This window comes from Schistocerca serialis, chromosome 4 (genome assembly GCF_023864345.2).
Source record: "Schistocerca serialis cubense isolate TAMUIC-IGC-003099 chromosome 4, iqSchSeri2.2, whole genome shotgun sequence".
NCBI classification, from domain to species: domain Eukaryota; kingdom Metazoa; phylum Arthropoda; class Insecta; order Orthoptera; family Acrididae; genus Schistocerca; species Schistocerca serialis.
In genome coordinates, this window is record NC_064641.1 from 597202144 (window position 1) to 597221739 (window position 19596).

Below are 19596 nucleotides of genomic sequence, written 5' to 3' on the forward strand. Positions count from 1 at the left end.
GGGGAAGGAAAACGGCCATGCTCTTTCAAAGGAACCATCCTGACATTTGCCTGACGCTATTTAGGGCCATCGCAGGAAACATAAATCAGGATGGCTGGATACAGGTTTGAACCGTCGTCCTCCCAAATGCTAGTTCATTGTAATAACCACTGCACTATCTCACTTGATACGGTAAATGCATGTCAATGGCACAATAAAAGCCATCCAATTGGTGCATCGGTCAGTTGTCACATATCCAATTTGTCTAGAACACTTCATGTTTACTTCCTGTTTTTTCATTTCTGCCAACAGCGGCAACCCAGCAGTTGTTGTGTCAAAAATGCGTTGTGAAGCTAAACTTTGCAGTTTCTGTCGGCAGTGGCAAGCACCAATTACGTCAGCATTTCCCCTCACACGTCTCTGCCCACCGCAAAGACCAATCTTGTCATTTAAATTTTTGTTCATCATTTTCAGAAATTGTTTTTGAAGAATGTCAATGTGAAGAAAAAGCACAATAGCTGCATCAAAATTTGTTTTTTTTTAACACAACAAGTGTTCTATTTCTTCACATCGGAAATCTTGTTATTCCATTTACGCCGCCACACCCAAGTGCAATCGGATTACTGCTTTTGTTATCACATATACTTGCTTCACAAAGACAAAGAGAAAGGCTGGATGTGATGAAAGCTCAAGGACCAGTAAGACTCCTTCACACGGTGAAAGTAAAATTATGTTCTACTACAATTTCAAAGGAACAACTTCAGAATGTACCAAAAATTGTGAAAAAATATAACATAAGATAAAAATATTGGCAGTCGATATTGTCATTTTGATATCAATATATCGAGGGGAAAAGTATCGTCTATATATTTTTGGAAACAATATCAATATATTGGATTTTTATCAACAGCCCTACTACAAACACCAGCTTTTCTGAATTGTGCAAGTAGGAATACTGTCTGCAATATATCCTATGTTCCTGTAACCCCACTGGACTCAACTTTGGCTAGACCCTGTCCTCCACCTACCTATATCGTTCCCTGCTCCTAGCTCCTACTCAAGCACAATGCAACTTTCTATTCCGTCGACAAACCCACAACTCTTTTCCCCATCTCACTTCCCTCCTTTACAGACCTCCCCCCCCAATCCCTCCCCCTCCCCACCCAATGCCACCTCCTTAGCCCCACCGGTCCAAGTGAACATGTGTTGGACACGGTGATACTAATAATGAACTGGCTTAAATGAAGCACCAAAATGTAATCACCTTCGCCAAATCACTGAAGGACTCTGCCCAATGTGAATTGTGCGTATTTTGTATAAATATCATTTCTTTACTTTACACCCCAAATAAAAACTTCACTGTGATTGTGCATACTGATCTGAAAATTTGTGCTAATGATTGTTTGCATAGTAAAAACTGGTCACCCTAAGTAATAACTGGACTTCACACCAAACCGTTTTGCAAACTTTTTCTCCAATTCCTCATTAGCATCTAATTTAGGTATCAGAACCTGAAAAGGAGATGGTTTGAGGCATAAAGTGACCAAACTACAGGGTCATCAGCCCCTTTTTCCTGGCGCAAACAAGGCTCAGGGTAAAACAACACCTAAAGTACGTTTGGGAAAGTAAAAGAGGGAAAAGGAATGCGGAACCACACCCAAAAAGAAAACAAATATAATGAATACAAAACAGGGAAAACGTACACCACAAGCAAAAGCAGAAGAAGGCATTAAAACCACAGAGAAGACAGTCTGGGCTGGCTAATCACAAGAATAAAAGAGGGTGAGCCAGCCACTCTGCAACACACCAAAATGTCCACCTCAAAAGACAAGCCAAGATGAACACAAAGGGTAAAGACGAATACCAGGACAAACAAATGCAAAGAAAGGATGACAAAATTAAAATGGAGTGAAGGTGGATGCCCCGGAGAGAACCCCAAACACACATCCTTAAGTATTATGATAAAAACCACCCTTCACGAAAAAAAAACTTAAAACTAAATATGCTGCTGAGCCACTGTCACCCAACACCGAAGGTAGGGTACTGGGAAGGTCAAAAGTCCGCCGTAGAGCAGCTAAAATTGGGCAGTCCAGCAAGATGTGGACGAATGTCCTAGGGGAGCCACAGCAACACCGAGGTGGGTCCTCGCGACGGTGGAGGTAACCATGTGTTAGCCACGTATGGCCAATATGGAGCTGGCAGAGAACCACAGAGTCCCTGCATTCTTAGTCTCCATAATGACACGCAGTTTGTTGATACTGAGTCTCCCAAAGCCAAAAAACCTGGTGGTGTAATTATGAACTCAGGTCAGTGATACAGATGCCGAACCTCCAAAAGCCGTTTCCGTGTAGCCTGTTTGGCCAGCCTGTGGCAAGTTCATTTCCTGGGATACCCAGGGCCCAGACAAACACCACTGAACGACCGTTTCAAGGCATAGATGCACACCAGGATGGACACTGTCAAAGGATGAGGAGGGTAGCACTGGCAATAGCTTTTAAGCTGCTCAAAAAGTCAGTACAAAGAAACGACTCACCAGAGCATGAACGGATGTACTCAAGTGCATGAGATATGGCCACCAGCTATGCAGTGAACACACTGCAGCCATCGGGCAAGGAATATTGTTCAATATGGCCTCTGTGGACGCAGGCAAAGCCAACATGACCACCAGCCATCGAGCTGTCGGTGTAAACAACTTCAGAGCTCCGGAACATGTCAAGAATCAAGAGGAAGCGACAGCGGAGAGCGGCAGGGTTAACTGAGTCCATAGGGCCACGCAAAAGGTCCATGTGACGCTTCGCCCTAGGTTTACACCATGGAGGTGTAAGTGAATGGACCTTGAGTAGAGGTGGTAAAGGAAAGGATTCGAGTTCAGACAGAAGGGATTGGGCATGAACCGCAATCTTAAGCACTGACCTGGCCGCCGAAGTGGGAGATGAACCGCAGTGCTTGGGAAAATGAGATGGTAATTCGGATGCTCAGGAGAACTACGAATGTGTGCAACATAACTGGCGAGCAGTTGTGCATGCCTAAACTTCAATGAAGAGACTCCAGCATCCACCTGTATGCTGGTCACTGGACTCTTCCTACAAGTTCCCATCGCTAGTCGAACGCCACAGTGGTGCACAAGGTTGAGTAAACACAATGCTGAAGGTGCAGCCGAACCATAAACCAGACTCCCATAGTCAACGCGGGATTGACAAGGGCTCTGCAGAGCTGCAGCAGTTTAGAGCGATCTGCACCCCAGTTGGTGTAACTCAGGCAGCAGAGGACACTGAGGTGCTGCCAGCACTTCCGCTTGAGCTGACGAAGGTGAGGAGGCCAAGTCAATCAGGTGTCAAAAACCAGTCCTAAGTATCGATATATTGCCACTACAGTGAGTGGATCATCATTAAGGTAAAGTTCTGGTTCCAGATGAATGGTACAAACGTTGACAGAAGTGCATGAGACACAATTTCGCAGCTGAAAACTGGAAGCCGTGGGCTAGAGCCCATGACTGCGCCTTGTGGATAGCTTCCTGTAGGCACTGCTCAGCAACAGCAGTACTGGAACAGCAGTACGAAATGCAGAAGTCGTCTGCATACAGAAAGCGTGAGACAGATGGCCCTACAGCTGCTGCTAGACCGTTAATGGCCACTAAAAATAGAGATACACTCAATACAGAGCCCTGCGGACTCCATTCTCCTGGATATGGGGGGGGGGGGGGGGGGGGGGGGGGGGGGGGTACTATTGGAGGTACCACCTTGGACATGGAAAGTACGAAGCGACAGGAAATTTTGGATAGCATCTGGGAGCAGGCCCCGGAGATCCTACTCATATAATGTGGCAAGAATATGATATGCCACCAGGTCGTGTCGTATGCTTTTTGTAAATCAAAAAAGATGGCAACAACGTGTTGGCACCTGGAAAAGGCTGTTTGGATGGCAGACTCAAGAGGCACAAGATTATCAGTCTCAGAGTGACCCTGGAGGAAGCCGCCCTGGCACGGAGCCAGTAGGCCACATGACTCTAGGATCCAACCCAACTGCTGATTCACCATACGCTCTAGCAGCTTACAAAGAACTTTGGTGAGGCTGATGGGCCGATAGCTCTCCAAATCAAGCAGGTTTTTACCAGGTTTGAGCACTGGTATGATGGTGTTCTCCAGCCACTGCGATGGAAGGACACCATTGTACCACATCCGTTTGAAGATGACGAGGAGATGTCGTTTGTAGTCTGACATCTGACTGTGGAATCGATCTGGCCCAGGAGCTGTGTCAGGGCAAAATGCAATGGTGCTGAGGAGCTTCCATTCCGTAAATGGGGTGTTATAGGGTTCCCTTTGGCGTGTAGTGAATGAGAAGACTTTTCCTTCCATCTGCCATTTGAGAGTGCAAAAGGGGGAGGGCGGGGGTGTAATTCTCCGATGCAGAAGCTTGAGCGTAGTGCTCAGCAAAGTGCTTGGCAATCACATTTGTGTCGGTAGATAACACGCCATCAATGTTAACACCAGGGACACCTGTTGGGGTCTGGTACCCAAAAACACATCTGATCTTTATCCAGACTTGGGAAAGTGACATATGGCACCCGATGGTCGAGACATACCTCTCCCAACACTCCTATTTCCGTCTTCTTATAAGGTGGCGAACACTGGCATGGAGCCGTTTAAAACCGATTAGGTGCTCCAGAGAAGGGTGCTGCTTATGTCGCTGTAGAGCCCGTCTACGCCCTTTAATTGCCTCAGCAATTTCTGGCGACCACCAAGGTACTGTCTTTCCTCGGAGACACCCTAAGGAACAAGGGATCACATTTGCTGCCACAGTAATGATCATTCTAGTGACCCGCTCAACCACCACATCAATGGTACCCTGTGGGGGAGATTCAACTGTGACAGCAGAGGTGAAACCTTCCCAGTCTGCCTTATTTAAAGCCCATCTGGGTAGACGTCCATGGGCATGACACCGGGGGAGTGACAGTAAGATGGGAAAGTGGTCACTATCACACAAGTCATTGTGGGCTCTCCAGTGAACAGATGGGATAAGTCCTGGGCTGCGAAGTGATAAATCGATGGCCGAGTCAGTACCATGAGCCACACTGAAATGTGTGGGGGATCCAGTATTTAGGAGGCAGAGGTTGAGCTGATACTCGAAATTTTCGACATCTCTACCTCCGCCAGTAAGCATGGTGCTACCCCACAAGGGGTTATGGGAGTTAAAATCTCCCAGAAGTAGGAAAGGTTTAGGGAGTTGTTGAATCAGTGCAGCCAAGACATTCAGGGGAACTGCACCATCTGGAGGAGGGTATACGTTGCAGGCAGTTACTTCCTGTGTCTTCCTTATCCTGACAGCCACAGCTTCAAGAGGAGTGTGAAGGGGGCACAGGTTCACTATATACCTAGTTCAGGACATAGACACAAATTCCATCTGACACACTATATTTGCTACGGTCCTTGTAATAACCCCCTATAGCCGCAGCGGGCAGGGGTCCACATTGCCGGGAACCAAGTTTCCGGGAGGGCAATGCAGAAAGTAGGTATAAAGCTTAACAGTTGTCATAGCTCAGCCAGGTGGTGGAAAAAACCGCAGCAATTCCACTGGAGGATAACATTATCGTAAGGCTGGGAAGGCATGAAGCTTGCAGGGAGCAGGTTACACCTCAGAGTCACCTGCTGCCACCGATTGAGTATTTATATCCACTCCCATTGCAGGTGAGGCATCAGTGAGATCCAGGTCCTCAGGGGATGTTAAGATTTCCACCTTATCCACAGATGCAGTATTGGTAGGGAGTGGTGGTGTTGGGGCCACACGAGGGTCTCGTTTCTTAGCCTTCTTCTTTGTTTGTTTACCCTCTCGCTTCTCTTTAGGGGCTTGCTAGGATGACTTCTCCGAAGTAGCTTCAGGCATGGAGGAATACTGAAGCTCTTCGTCCAGCAGCTTTTGGCTCCTTTAGCCACTGGCGATTGTCCACTGTGGCATTAGAGGAGAACTTGGGTGAGAGGGTACCAATGGACCCCTTCCACACAAGAGGAGCCGGAGGAGGCTGTTGCTTCTCCAGCTGGAGGGAGGGGACTGATGTCGCCTGGGTTTGGGGGGGGCCTTGCTCCTGAAGTAGATACATTGGGAGCAACGGAAGAAGACGTGCCCCCAGCCAACTGGAGGAGGGAGGAAGATGAGCAGCCCTGAGGGCCCACTGGAGTAACCTTAGATGATGAGCATAATGGCATCATCGATGGCGACGCCGTCATGGTAGCAGCATAAGAAGATAGCATGGGAACAGGGTTTAGTCTTTCATATTTGAGTTTAGCCTCAGCTACGATTCATCTCTACACCCAGCGTCCTGTTTCCCTCCCCACTGTTGTTCGCAACCTCCCTAAGCAACAACGGTGCAGCATTTCAGGGGGGGGGGGGGGGGGGGGGGGGGGGGGGGGGGTAAGTAAGAGTACTGGTGTAAGCTGTCGCCAGCGCATCGGTCAGCAAAGAGGTTGCAAGAAGATCGATCGGTGCAGAATCAAGTGTGCCTACCAGGAGAGAGGCCAAAGACAGACTCGCAAGCAGCATACCGCCAACACATTCTCAACCACCAGTATTTAGATCATCACCGTTGACTGGAGGGCCCAGTCAGTCACAGACAGTCACCCAGTAAGTCACAGTCGGAGTTGCAGTCCCAGTCAGTCAAAATCGTCATCTCTAGGTCAGAGTTAGTCAGTACCTAGTGACCAGAGCAGTGCACATAGCAGGACTTTTCCTTCACCAGCAGTGAGCCTAACGTAGATTATTATGGAAGAGTTTGTACCATAACACATGGACTAGTTTAAAGATAAGTAGCTTTCTTATTCTTGGTAAATAAAGAACCTTGTTAATACATGCGTGCAGTTTGTGTCATAGAAGATGATACCAGCCACCAAACAACATCCTCTCCCTGGCTTCCCCTGGTACTAGACTCAACAGTGGTAACAACACAAAACCTACAGTAACCTACAGCAATTTTCCTATACGTGCTGGTAAGTTATCCAACAAATTAACCTGTAACATACTTGCACGTAATTTAGCTAGTAACACTATGACAGGCACATCTGGCAACATTGTTTCACTAGCACCTACCCCCCCCCCCCCCCCCCCCCCCCCCCCGTGCAAACAAAGTTCCACCAGTCTCAACTGGAAATCATGTCCGAGATTTGTGAAGTACCTTTCATCAATGTGTGGCAATCCTTCCATATACTCCTTAAAATTCTTAGCCCCACTATTAATGGTGAGTAGTTTTGTTCCCAATGATTCCACCTCATCATTACCCACTCCACATAACCTGGCCCTTGGAGATGGCAGTCTCTTTCTATCCAAAAGGTTCACACTAACAGTGCCGACAAATTTCCACCCGTGTCCACCAAGAACTTCTGTTCCTCATTATTTACTGTGCCAAGCAAACAAAACTCCATCTGTGCACCACATTCTCACAGTACACTGATTTACTTGGAATGACATTCAGTGGTTACGTAACACCCATCTGCATTTGATGAATGCTTCCTATAATTCAGTTTATCCTGCTTCCTACTTTTGCAGTCATGTGCCTTATATACAATCTCATCACACACGAAACACTGCAACTGGCAACACTACTTCTTTACTCCCCGCCCCCAGTCCACACATTCGTAACACTTAATGTCAGAGGGGAAGACACCATAGCAAATCTATTTCTGAATCGGGGTGTTACAAAAAGGTACGGCCAAACTTTCAGGAAACATTCCTCACACACAAAGAAAGAAAATATGTTATGTGGACATGTGTCCGGAAACGCTTACTTTCCATGTTAGAGCTCATTTTATTACTTCTCTTCAAATCACATTAATCATGGAATGGAAACACACAGCAACAGAAAATTTTCAAAATGTCGTCCGTTAGCGAGGATACATGCATCCACCCTCCGTCCCATGGAATCCCTGATGCGCTGATGCAGCCCTCGAGAATGGCGTATTGTATCACAGCCGTCCACAATACGAGCACAAAGAGTCTCTACATTTTGTACCGGGGTTGCATAGGCAAGAGCTTTCAAATGCCCCCATAAATGAAAGTCAAGAGGGTTGAGGTCAGGAGAGCGTGGAGGCCATGGAATTGGTCCACCTCTACCAATCCATCGGTCACAGAATCTGTTGTTGATAAGCGTACGAACACTTCGACTGAAATGTGCAGGAGCTCCATCGTGCATGAACCACATGTTGTGTCGTACTTGTAAAGGCACATGTTCTAGCAGCACAGGTAGAGTATCCTGTATGAAATCATGGCGGTGAATTGAGGAAGTACAGTACATACTGCCAAACTAAAATGAGCTCTAACATGGAAATTAAGCATTTCCGGACACATGTCCGCATAACATCTTTTCTTTATTTGTGTGTGAGGAATGTTTCCTGAAAGTTTGGCCGCACCTTTTTGTAACACCCGAGGGAAACATTCCACGTGGGAAAAATATATCTAAAAACAAAGATGTTGTAACTTACCCAACAAAAGCGTTGGTATGTTGATAGAGACACTAACAAACACAAACACAAAATTCAAGCTTTCGCAACCCGCGGTTGCTTCATCAGGAAAGAGGGAAGGAGAGGGAAAGATGAAAGGATGTGGGTTTTAAGGGAGAGGGTAAGGAGTCATTCCAGTCCCGGGAGCGGAAAGACTTGCCTTAGGGGAAAAAGGGACAGGTATACACTCGCGCATACACACATATCCATCTGCATATATACAGACACTGGTGCAGATGTGCAGGTGCGGCTTCTCTACCATGGCAGCAGCTGTCACAAACACTTCTGACTCCAAATTGTCAGAGTTCAGTGGATATACCCAACTCGTCAATGAGACGGCATGAAATTAACAACCAATTATTGCCGAGAGTTTTACAGTGATTTAGTATCTTTCTCAGAGTGGCCTAGTAACAGCCATGCTGTGTCCAAGTATCAGGAAAGCATCCAGAGGCATTGTGGAATTTGTGATCATTGCCCCGGGTGTTTTACGCAGTCAGTTCCAAAGTCTCATGCCAGATGGAGCTAAATCCAGAGTGTCCCCACATCCTAGCATGCATGACTGGAAGTCCACTGAAGCCTCAGCACTCTCGTTAATCATAGTTGTGCTTAGGCTTGTCCCCAGATATCTCTATACCCTCAACTGATAGTAGTTGTAATGGCAAGAGGGCAAAAGTCCAAACAGCGACACGGAGCAACCGGCAGCATGTGGCAACACTTCACTGTATGTCAACAGGTCATCCTGCAACTAACAGAGCTGGCCTTTCATCAGTATCAATGAATCGATGATACAGACAGAATGACCAGACTGAGCACTGAGTGGAAGGAACGGGAAGGCTACATGGTGGTCAACGACATGATTCCCCATCTACTGATGACAGAATGTGCTCCAATTTTTTGAGCCTTTTAGCATTCTCTGCCTGACTAATGTTTGGTTTCAGAGCTTCAGAGAATTCTTTTACAAAAGGTATGTAGCATTAAAGGCATTCTTGCATAGTCTTTAGATGCAGGTACTACATGCTGCCTAATTAACAGAATATCATTACAACTCCTTTGCAATTATGTCCTGGTACCAAAACGGGTGTTCTGATGCTTTCTCTTGCACAGCCTGTGGGAATGTGATCCTTACTTGTTTTTGTTCTGGTTCCCCTGAGTTTTTATACTCATTATGCAACTGTTGCATACCAGGCGGGCGCACTACGCCTGGATGCTGTTTCAGGATGCTCAAAAATTTTATTCTTCACTCTAATACTATTTGGCTGTGCGACACTTCTGTCTCACATGACGCCTGCCACACAGCTGATGTCGTAGTGCACTCTCTGCTACTACCTGCACTCACATAGCCACATGTGATGAACACACACAATGCTGGCATAGGTTCCACACAACAAACTAGCAGTTTGTAATCCATTCACATATCTGCAAATGAAGAAAAACATTTGCCCCAACCCTTGTTTAATAGTTATAATTCCTAGAATTTTGATCATATCATGATTTACTCAATATCAAGTGTGCCACAATTAAGAGAGAATGAGGCTTCTTTTCAGTTGTTTATGCTTCTGTCCGGAAAAGGCAGATTTTTTTTCCAGAATAATGACAAAGATGACATCATTAAAGTTTGGTTCAATGTTTATTGAAGGATCTGTCTAACAGAATGCTATGTTTTGAATTACTGTGAATTGGGTGAGCTATAATTCTTTCACTGTGTGCTGGAAGGTATCCGTTCTGTCTCAAAGCCAAAGTACCACATTTACTATTATTGCTACGAAATTCCACTGAGATTATACTACTCTAATTTTTACAGTGAATCTGGTGGAGTGAGACCTAGGTACATTTCTTTAGTTGCTGTCAGTATATGAGGAATCAATTGGAAACAAAACCAATTTTCAAGTACTTAAGATTATCAGAGGTAATGTTGTAAACAGTACCAAGTTGCATGGCTGACTTGTGCACATTAGGAATGCTTACTCCACAGTTCGTCTTCATCTCACTGCCAACAAAAATTTTTGGACTTGGTTGTGATGTGATATTTACTGCTTCCTTACAAACACTGTAAAACTTCTGTCATCAGTCAATAAGAAATGTCCTCAATATGATAACATACACGACTGCCAAGCATCTCTTGGTTATTAAAAACTACACTACTCTTCACAGACCAGTTATGCATGACCTCTGCCACCATGAACACACTAACATGTCTGAGAATGAACATTGTGCAAATATTTCAAACACACTGGATACACACCAAGGCAACAAAAGTCATGGGATAGTGATATGAACATATACAGATGGTGGTAGTATAGTGTGCACAAGGTATAAAAGTGTAGTGCATTGGCAGGGCTGTCATTTGTACTGAAGTGATCAATGCGAAAAAGTTTCAGGCATATCATGGCCATATGACAGTAGTTGACAGGCTTTGATGCAGAATGGTTGTTGGAGCTAGACGCATGGAACATTCCATTTCGGAAATTGTTAAGGAATACAATTTTCCATGATCCAGTGTCAAGAGTGTGCTGAGAAACCAAATTCCAGGCATAAACTATCACCATAATGGCCTTCGCTTAACTACTGAGAGCAGCGATGTTTGCATAGAGTTGTCAGTCCTAATAGTCATGCAACACTGCATGAAATAACTGCAGAAATCAATATGGGACAGACAATGAATGTACCCATTAGAACAATGTGGCCAGTGTTAATGGGCTATGGCAGAAGCAGGGCTATGTGAGTGCCTTTGCTAGCAGCATGACATTGCCTGCAAAACCTCTCCTGGGGTCATGACCCCATCAGTTGGACCCTAGACAAATGGAAAAACATGGACTCATCAGATGAGTCCAGATTTCAGTAGGTAAGAGCTGATGGTAGGTTTGAGTGTGGCACAGAGCCCACGAAGCCATGGACCCAAGTTGTCAACAAGGCACTGTGTAGCTTGCTGGTGGCTCTGTAACACTATAGGCCGTGTTTACGCAGAATTGATTGGGTCCTCTGGTCCAACTGAACTGATCATTGATTGGAAATGGTTATGTTTGGCTACTTGGAGACCATTTTCAGCCATTCATGGACTTCATGTTCCCAAGCAACGATTGAATTTTTATGGATCGCAATGCACCATATCAACAGGAGTCGTGATTGGTTTGAAGAATATTCTGGGCAATTCGAGTGAATGATTTGACCACCCAGATCATACGACATGAATCCCATCAAAAATTTATGGGGCATAATTGAGAGGTCAGTTTGAGCACAATATCCTGCACTGGAAACACTTTCACGGCTCAATATTTCTGAAGGAGACTTCCAACAACTTATTGAGCCCATGCCACATCGAGTAACTGCACTACAGAAGACTGCTGTCTCCTCATGTTATTGCCTGAAACACAGGTTGCAAAGACTTGATGAGGGTAAAATACGTATCTCAACAAGATTCACCACCATTTGCATCCCAGATCACAAAATTCTTATGTGATATGGGCTTGTATTTAGATTGCCTATTTAATAATGCTAGTCCAGAAGCTTTTAGCTGAGCAGATGACAGACATCTTTCTGGAACTGAACACGTTTTCTGTTATGCTGCTCTCAGTAAATGCATAGTTATTTTCCTGTCCAAGACTTACATTGTGTATGTGTTCTGTGCAATGTAGACAGACACATCACTCCATTTGTCAGATGCTGGTTGGTAAGTTTAATGATTAAAGGGACAAAACAAGTTCGTGAGTCCTTGATAACTGGAACAGACAAGTAAACAAAACTATAAATAAAAGAAGGACCTAGTGCACGACAGTCAAGAAAATAAAACCTGAAGGTCTATCGAAGCTCAACAAATACAAGAAAAGAGAACAAGAAGGAAAAAAAGGGGGAAAGGAAGGAAGGTGAGCAAGATGCACCATCCAGGGACAAGCCAGACATCCTCAAAGACAGGAACTGCGACAGGGGACATACGACCCCCTCTGCCACTTACCTGAGGCAACCCACTCAACAATACATAGTAAACACTAGCAACATGGACAGGATGAGAGAAGCACAAGAAAGCTGGGGAGGAAAACCAGGTCAGACAGAACACATGAGATGGGTAGAAGAGCAAAAGGATGGGTAAGGCGCAGGCTGGGGCAGATTACCAAGCCAAACAACCATTGCCCTGTTGGGGCAGAGGAGACAACAGGATGTCCTGCCAACCCCTAAATGGGGTGACAAGGCTGAGGTGCCCTCTCTTAGAGAGGGTGACAGAAACCCCCTTTACAAATAAACTGTAAAACCAGGTCAGCTACTGAGACATTGTCTGCTAACAGCAGGGGTTGAAAGTCGGGAAGATTAAGTGTGTGCTACAGGGTGGCTAGGTTAGGACAGTCCAGAAAGATGTGGATCACACTCAAACGGCACCACAATGATAGTAGGGTGGATCCTTGTGATGGAGGAGATAACCATGAGTAAATCATGTATGGCCGATGCAGAGTTGGCAAAGGATGATGGAGTCCTCATGAGAGGCCCACATGGAGGACCTCCACAAATTTGTGGTCTCCTTTATCGCCTGTAGTTTGTTCAGCAAAGACAGAGTACGGCATTCCATATTCCAAATACTTGGAACTTGGTGACATAATACTGATCAAAAGTCAAGTGCTGGAACAACAATCTCAATAGATTGCTTGTCAGCAGCCAATTTGGCCAGCCTGTCAACAACTTTATTCCCTGGGACCTCAACATGACCTGGCATCCAGAGAAAAACCACAAAGTGCCATTGTGTGAGAGAAAAAGGGAATCCTGGATAGCCAGGACCACGGAATGGCAGAGGTAATATTGGTCAAGAGCTTGTAAACTAGTCAAGGAGTTGTCCTACAGATGAGGGAGGACTCACCAGTGTAGGGACAGATATGCTCAATGGCATGAGAGGTTGCTACGAACTCTGCAGTGAAATGCAGTGAAAACACTGCAGCCAACCAGGAAGGATCAGAGTTCATTATCTCCCACACAAATGTAAGAAAAGCCGGTGTGAGCGGCAACCATCGAGACATCAGTACAGATTACTTCTCAACCATGAAACACGCTGAGACTGGAGAAGAACTGGTGGTGAGGGGCATCAGGTGGAGCCAAACATTTTGCAACTTGTGACGGGTCATGACAGAACTGTGGACAGAGAATGCATCAATGATGTATGCGAGCGAACCCTGAGAGGAAATGGTACAGGAAAGAGCTGGATTTCTGAAAAAAGGGACCAAATGTGGATGGCAATCATAACTGCAGGCCTGGTCCACTGTTGTGGGAAACGAATCTCTGTATCTGAAAACAAGAGACTGCAGTCAGGGTGCTCCGGTGAGCAGCAGATGCACAACACGTAAGCAGTTAACTGTTGTTGGTGCAGAACCCACAATAGTGGAATCCCCTGTCCCCACTAGGAAGCTGATCATGGGGTTAGTCCAAAAGGTGCCAGTTGCCAGTCATATCCCACAATGGTGTACTAGCTCCAGCATCTATAACATCAAAGGCGATGCCGAGCAGTATGCAGGACTCTTATAATATAGACAGGACTGCATTAGTGTTGCGTAGAGCTGTAGCAGAGTAGAGTGGTCCACACCCAGTTGGTACTGCTGAAGCACCGAAAAGTGTTGAGGTGCTATTAACATGTCTGCTTTAGTTGACGAAGATGGGGAAGCCATGTCAAACAGGCATCAAAGACCAATCCCAAAAAATGCTGAGAGTCCCCCACCTTAAGGGCCTGGCCATCAAGATAGAGATCTGGATGGAGATGCACCGTGTGGCAATCAGAAATACATAATGCAAGTTTTGACAGAAAACTCGAAGGCATGAGTAACAGCCCAAGATTGCACTTTGCAAATTGCTCCCGGCAGTCTGGGTTCAGTAATTCCCATACTGGACAAACAAAAATAAATGCAAAAATCATTGGCATACAAAAAGGGGGACACTGTAGGTACCACACTGCCACCATAAAATTGAATTCCCCTAAAAAGAAGAGGGGGAGACAAAACAGAACCCCATTCTACTGCAGATTGGAGGTGTACGGGAGGCATCAACCTGTACTTGAAAAGTGTGACATGAAATAAGGTTTTGGATAAAAATCGGGAGCAAGCCACAGAGGTCCCACTCATGAAAGATGGCAAGGATGTGGTGGTGCCAAAATGCTCAGCAACAGAATCTGGCCTGGTGAGGATAACATCATTAACGGAAACTGCTAGTACACCTAAAAGGAGCACAGCTCCCAAAAATGTGCCCTAGTTTTCCCCTACTTGCAAGGAGGGAGCATGCGGCCATATGGCAGCATAAAATTGTTCGCAACAAATCCATTTCTGACATTTAATTACATAGTGGGCCCAGCCACAAAACCGTTTATAAAAGCCAGGAAGTGGTCGAGAGATTTGTAGTATTGGAGGGCACGACTGTGGTCTTTAATAGTTGCAGCAATTTTGGTGGCCCGCCAAGTGACATCTTCCATCAGGGAGGTCCCAAGGAAGTAGGAATTGCTGAAGGAGCTGCCAAAAATTGTCAGATGTAAGGTTTTCAACATTCACATGGAATGTGATAGACACTAGGTGTACAAAATCACCAGAATCTCAGCACCATTTGTTACTAAAAACCATTAAAATAGATCCAGGTGATATATTATTGTGTTCTGATGTTTCATTATTCACAAGAGTTCTGCTCAAAGAGATGCTTGTTTTGCTGGAATAACAATTTTTTTTTTGCAAGATAAACTTGTTACATCAATGCTGAACAACAACAACAACATCAAACTTTCTACATGATTGAAACTACTATGGACAAGTTGATGGGGTTGCTGTGTACTCAGCTCAAACACCTGCCACTATGGACTTTCAGATGGTAGAATTCAAAGAGGTATCACTGAAGACAGTGTCTTGTCCACCTAAGCACTTCTACAATATTATGAAAAGGATAGATTACTACTCACCATATAGCAGAGATACTGAGTTGCAGACAAGCACAACAAAATGACTGTCAAACAAGTACACTTTTGGATTCAAGCAAATGCAACTCACTCACATGACCACAGTTTCTGGTTGCCAAGGCCAGACTGGCTGTACACTGGTGCAGCCTCCACAGGTCTCTACTGAGCTCCATCTAAGAAAGTCAACAAGTCCATATTTCAACTACCTGCAAAAATAAGGAACCTTCTACCTTCTGAGAGGGTGAAAGATAACCTTGAACTCCATACATCTGGGGTCCATCAAATTTTGTACAAATGAGGAAAATCTCGAGTGACAAATGCAGCACTGTCTCTCCCTATACTACACTGAAGATACCTGAAATGTAAAATAAATCCACAGGGGGTATCCAAGGAAAACAGGAATTATTTTTTAAAAGCTATATGTTTTTAAAGTGTTTCCAAAACAACCTTATCCCTTCCATTACAACTAATACATGTGTCCCATCGGTGCTTCCAATGTTCGAAACATTCTTGTAGTCATCTTTAGAAAAGGCTGACAGCTCCTCCCTGTTGTTTTTTCTTGACTTCTTCAGTGTTGTCAAATCAGTGTCTTTCCATGCCTCTTTTCAAAGCTTAGGAACAAGAAAGTCACACGGAGCCAGGTCAAGTGAGTAAGTGCATGGGGCAGCGGAACTATGCCGTATTTAGCCAAAAACTGTCTAACAGAGGTGGCAGTGTATGCAGGTGCGTCGCCATGATGGAGGAGCCAGTCTCATGTCTGACACAAATCAAGTCTTTTTCGACTAACACTGTTGCGCAATCTTCTTAAAACAGTCTGTGAGCACAAGCTCTCTAATTTTTTCAATATTTTTGTTGATTCAGCAACTGATGGACGTCCAGAACGAGGTTTGTCATCAACTGACACATCGCCATTTTTAAATCAAGCAAACAACTCGTGCACTTGAGTTTTTCCCATAGCATGATCTTGGTAAGCTATTTTCAACATTTTAACAGTTTCAGCGGCATTTTACTGAGTAGAAAACAAAACTTCACAGCTGCATGTTGTTCACTCAAACTTACCATCATAAAAAATGAAACAAGAACAAAATAGCACTAGCTACAACAGTCACTGCAGTTGAGCAGAACAAGCCTGGTCGACAACACAGGCAGCACTGAACCAGAAATGAGTTGTGTTACACACACCTAGTGGCAGAAATGCATATGTAAGCACTGCTCATGGCAATTTTTTTTTTTTGGGGGGGGGGGGGGGAGTACCCCCTCATACACTGACAATGCACAGCTTTATGGTAAAGCACATGCCTGATTTCAGAAAAAAAGTGTCGTCTGCTCAGCTAATGCTTTCTAGGACAGCATTATTAAGGAGTCAATTGAGATACAAGTGCCAATGAATCTCAGTCATGATAATGGTTTTGCTGTCAGCACAGCTTGGCTACCAACCTTTAAATCAATGAGACAGGAGAGGCAACAACTTGCACTGGACAGTTGCTAGCCAATAAACAATTGGTCAAGCCATTTTTAAACTGTTGTGGAATGACTGCTATGGGGTTTAAATGCTTCCCACTGAAAACTTTGTGAGGAGACTCACTGTGAAACACCTGCACCTTGACAGAAGTTGGAAAGAGTTTAGCCTTTCCAAAATTTCACACTCACACTGCAATATCATGCAGCAAGAAACCAATGATCATTTTATTGAACTGACACAATGCAAGGGTCTTCACAGAGCATTTCTTTTTTAGTAAATAATGGTTGTTTGGTTCCAATCATTCCTTTACATCTGTTAGAATACTGTCAATAAGAACCAGTTTGCTCACTTCTGCATACCAAAAGAAACCTTTCTAGCTTTTGTATACTATTGACACTGGAAGACTATTGCTTTGGGGCAATTGTCATAATTTACAATTCTAATTTATTAATTAAATATCTAATTAATTTAATTTATTCAATTATTTAGTACTATTTTGAAAGCATAACTCAGATTACTTACAATAAAATGGTTGGGAAACCAGCAATGCCAAATTCAGTAGCCATCCCTGTGAATCTCGTACAATCGACTCGTCCTACACGGATGTTTGTGTTATGGAGTGCTTGAGCCACATGTGCCCATATTGGCTCAAGGCGTTTGCAATGAGCACACCAAGGTGCGTAGAACTGCGGCAATAGAAAATGATGACATGAAATGTTACATTCAACCAACACACACACACACACACACACACACACACACACACACATACACACACACACACACACAGAGAGAGAGAGAGAGAGAGAGAATTTTCTTGTTAACTACAGTTGTGACTAATCTAGTAGTTACAAGTGAGAAAAAAATTACTTAAATTCAGCATTACTCAACCCCAAAAACTGAACAAAAAAGGTTGTTTGTTGAATCAGCATTCAGTAAAAATTTCAATACACAGTAGTCTTACATCAGAAGAGGATGTCACTGAAGTCTATCAAAGAAAAAACCTAAACTCTCAGAACTTATGATTTTCTTTTAATTTGATGTAATTTATCAACAAAGTACAAGGTTTCTGCATTCGTTTCATGTGTTGCTATAGCTATATGAGGTTAATTTGTTTCATTTCATGTTTGGGAAGTGTTTATGATAAATTTTATCAAAATGCATGAGTAACAGCAAGAACTAAGTACATCAAAGGAAATAAGTGTTTTAACACAATACAAATAAGGAAAGCAAGACTACGACATAAAAAAATAGAAAAGCATAAGCAACACACTACATAATTTTAATTTTAATAATCAACAGCCTCAGTTGCACCGCTTACCTAGGTTTCACTCGGGATAACCTAACATTCTTCAGAATAATAACAGTAACTACCGTTTATCCATAGTGGACATCGTCAAGCTAAAACTACAAATCCATAAATTATCGTCAGACTGGAACTCCAGTACAGCACTCGTGGCTCCCGCATTGCAGTTGCAGAGTGGGGCCGAGGCAGTTCCAGATAAGTATTATAGTCTGACAATAATTTATGGATTTGTAGTTTTAGCTTGGCAATGTCCACTATGGACAAAGGGTAGTTACTGTTATTCTGAAGAAGGTTGGGTTATCCCAACTGAAACCTAGGTAAATTCTAGGTAAACGGTGCAACTGAGGCTGTTGATTATTAAAATTAATATTTATACAGTTGCTGACAGGGCTGCGAAATGTTGAAGATACATTACATAATGCAATACATAGCGATTCTCAGTCTGAAATGAACAAAAAACAAAAAATTACAAGAAGTTTCGTCATTTGAAGATGACAAGCTGTCGTACATGAGGTGAGTGAACAAATACATACCCAAATTGTTTCCAAATTTAGAATCCTAGACCTAAATCTTTGAGCCCAGTGTAAGTGAACAACATACAGTGCCTCAACTCAGTGATATTGCTCAACCATCTAACATGAGAAGAATAATGCAACAGTATTATGAAAAGGAAAGTTGCTACTCACCATATAGCTGAGATGCTGAGTCGCAGGTAGGCACAACAAAAAGATAGCCACAAATAAAGCTTTCAGCCATTAAGGCCTTCATCAACAATAGATGTAGACACACGCACAAGCACACAAGCACACGCTCACGCGTGTACACACCAGGGGAGAGGTGGGGAGGGGGGGAGTAGTGGGAAAGGAGAGAAGTAGAAAGACTGAGTGTGATGGTGTAATGATGGATGTGTAGTGCTGAAGTGGAACAGGGAAGGGGCTGGGTGGGTGAGGACAGTGACTAATGAAGGTTGAGGCCAGGAATGTTACAGGAACATAGGCTGTATTGCAGAGAGAGTTCCCATCTGCACAATTCAGAAAAGCTGGTGTTGGTGGGAAGAAACCATATGGCACAGATTGTGAAGCAGTCATTGAAATGAAGGGTGTCATGTTTGGCAGCATGTTCAGCAACAGGGTGGTCCACTTGTTTCTTGGCCACAGTTTGTGAGCAGCCATTAACGTTGACAGACAGCTTTTTGGTTGTCATGGCCACATAGAACGCAGCACAGTGGTTGCAGCTTAGCTTGTAGATCACATGACTGGTTTCACTGGTAGCCCCCTATGATGGGATGGGTGATGTTTGTGACCGGACTGAAGAAGGTGATGGTGGGAGGATGTATAGGACAGGTCTTGCATCTAGGTCTATTACAGGGGTCTGTGCCATGAGGTAAGGGGGAGCAGGAGTTGTGTAAGGATGGACAAGCATATTGTGTAGGTTCCGTGGATGGTGGAATAAAACTGTGGGAA

General features: G+C 44.3%; 1 protein-coding gene across 2 annotated transcripts in view; it reads right to left on the minus strand.

The window, feature by feature from the left end:
• LOC126475359 (protein disulfide-isomerase TMX3) overlaps positions 1-19596 on the minus strand; it is a 181946-nt gene that overhangs the window by 132506 nt on the left and 29844 nt on the right. For both annotated transcript variants that reach the window (XM_050103173.1, XM_050103174.1), the window contains one exon: positions 17350-17513. In XM_050103173.1, the coding sequence (XP_049959130.1) occupies positions 17350-17513 (164 nt within the window). The remainder of the gene's footprint in view (positions 1-17349; positions 17514-19596) is intronic.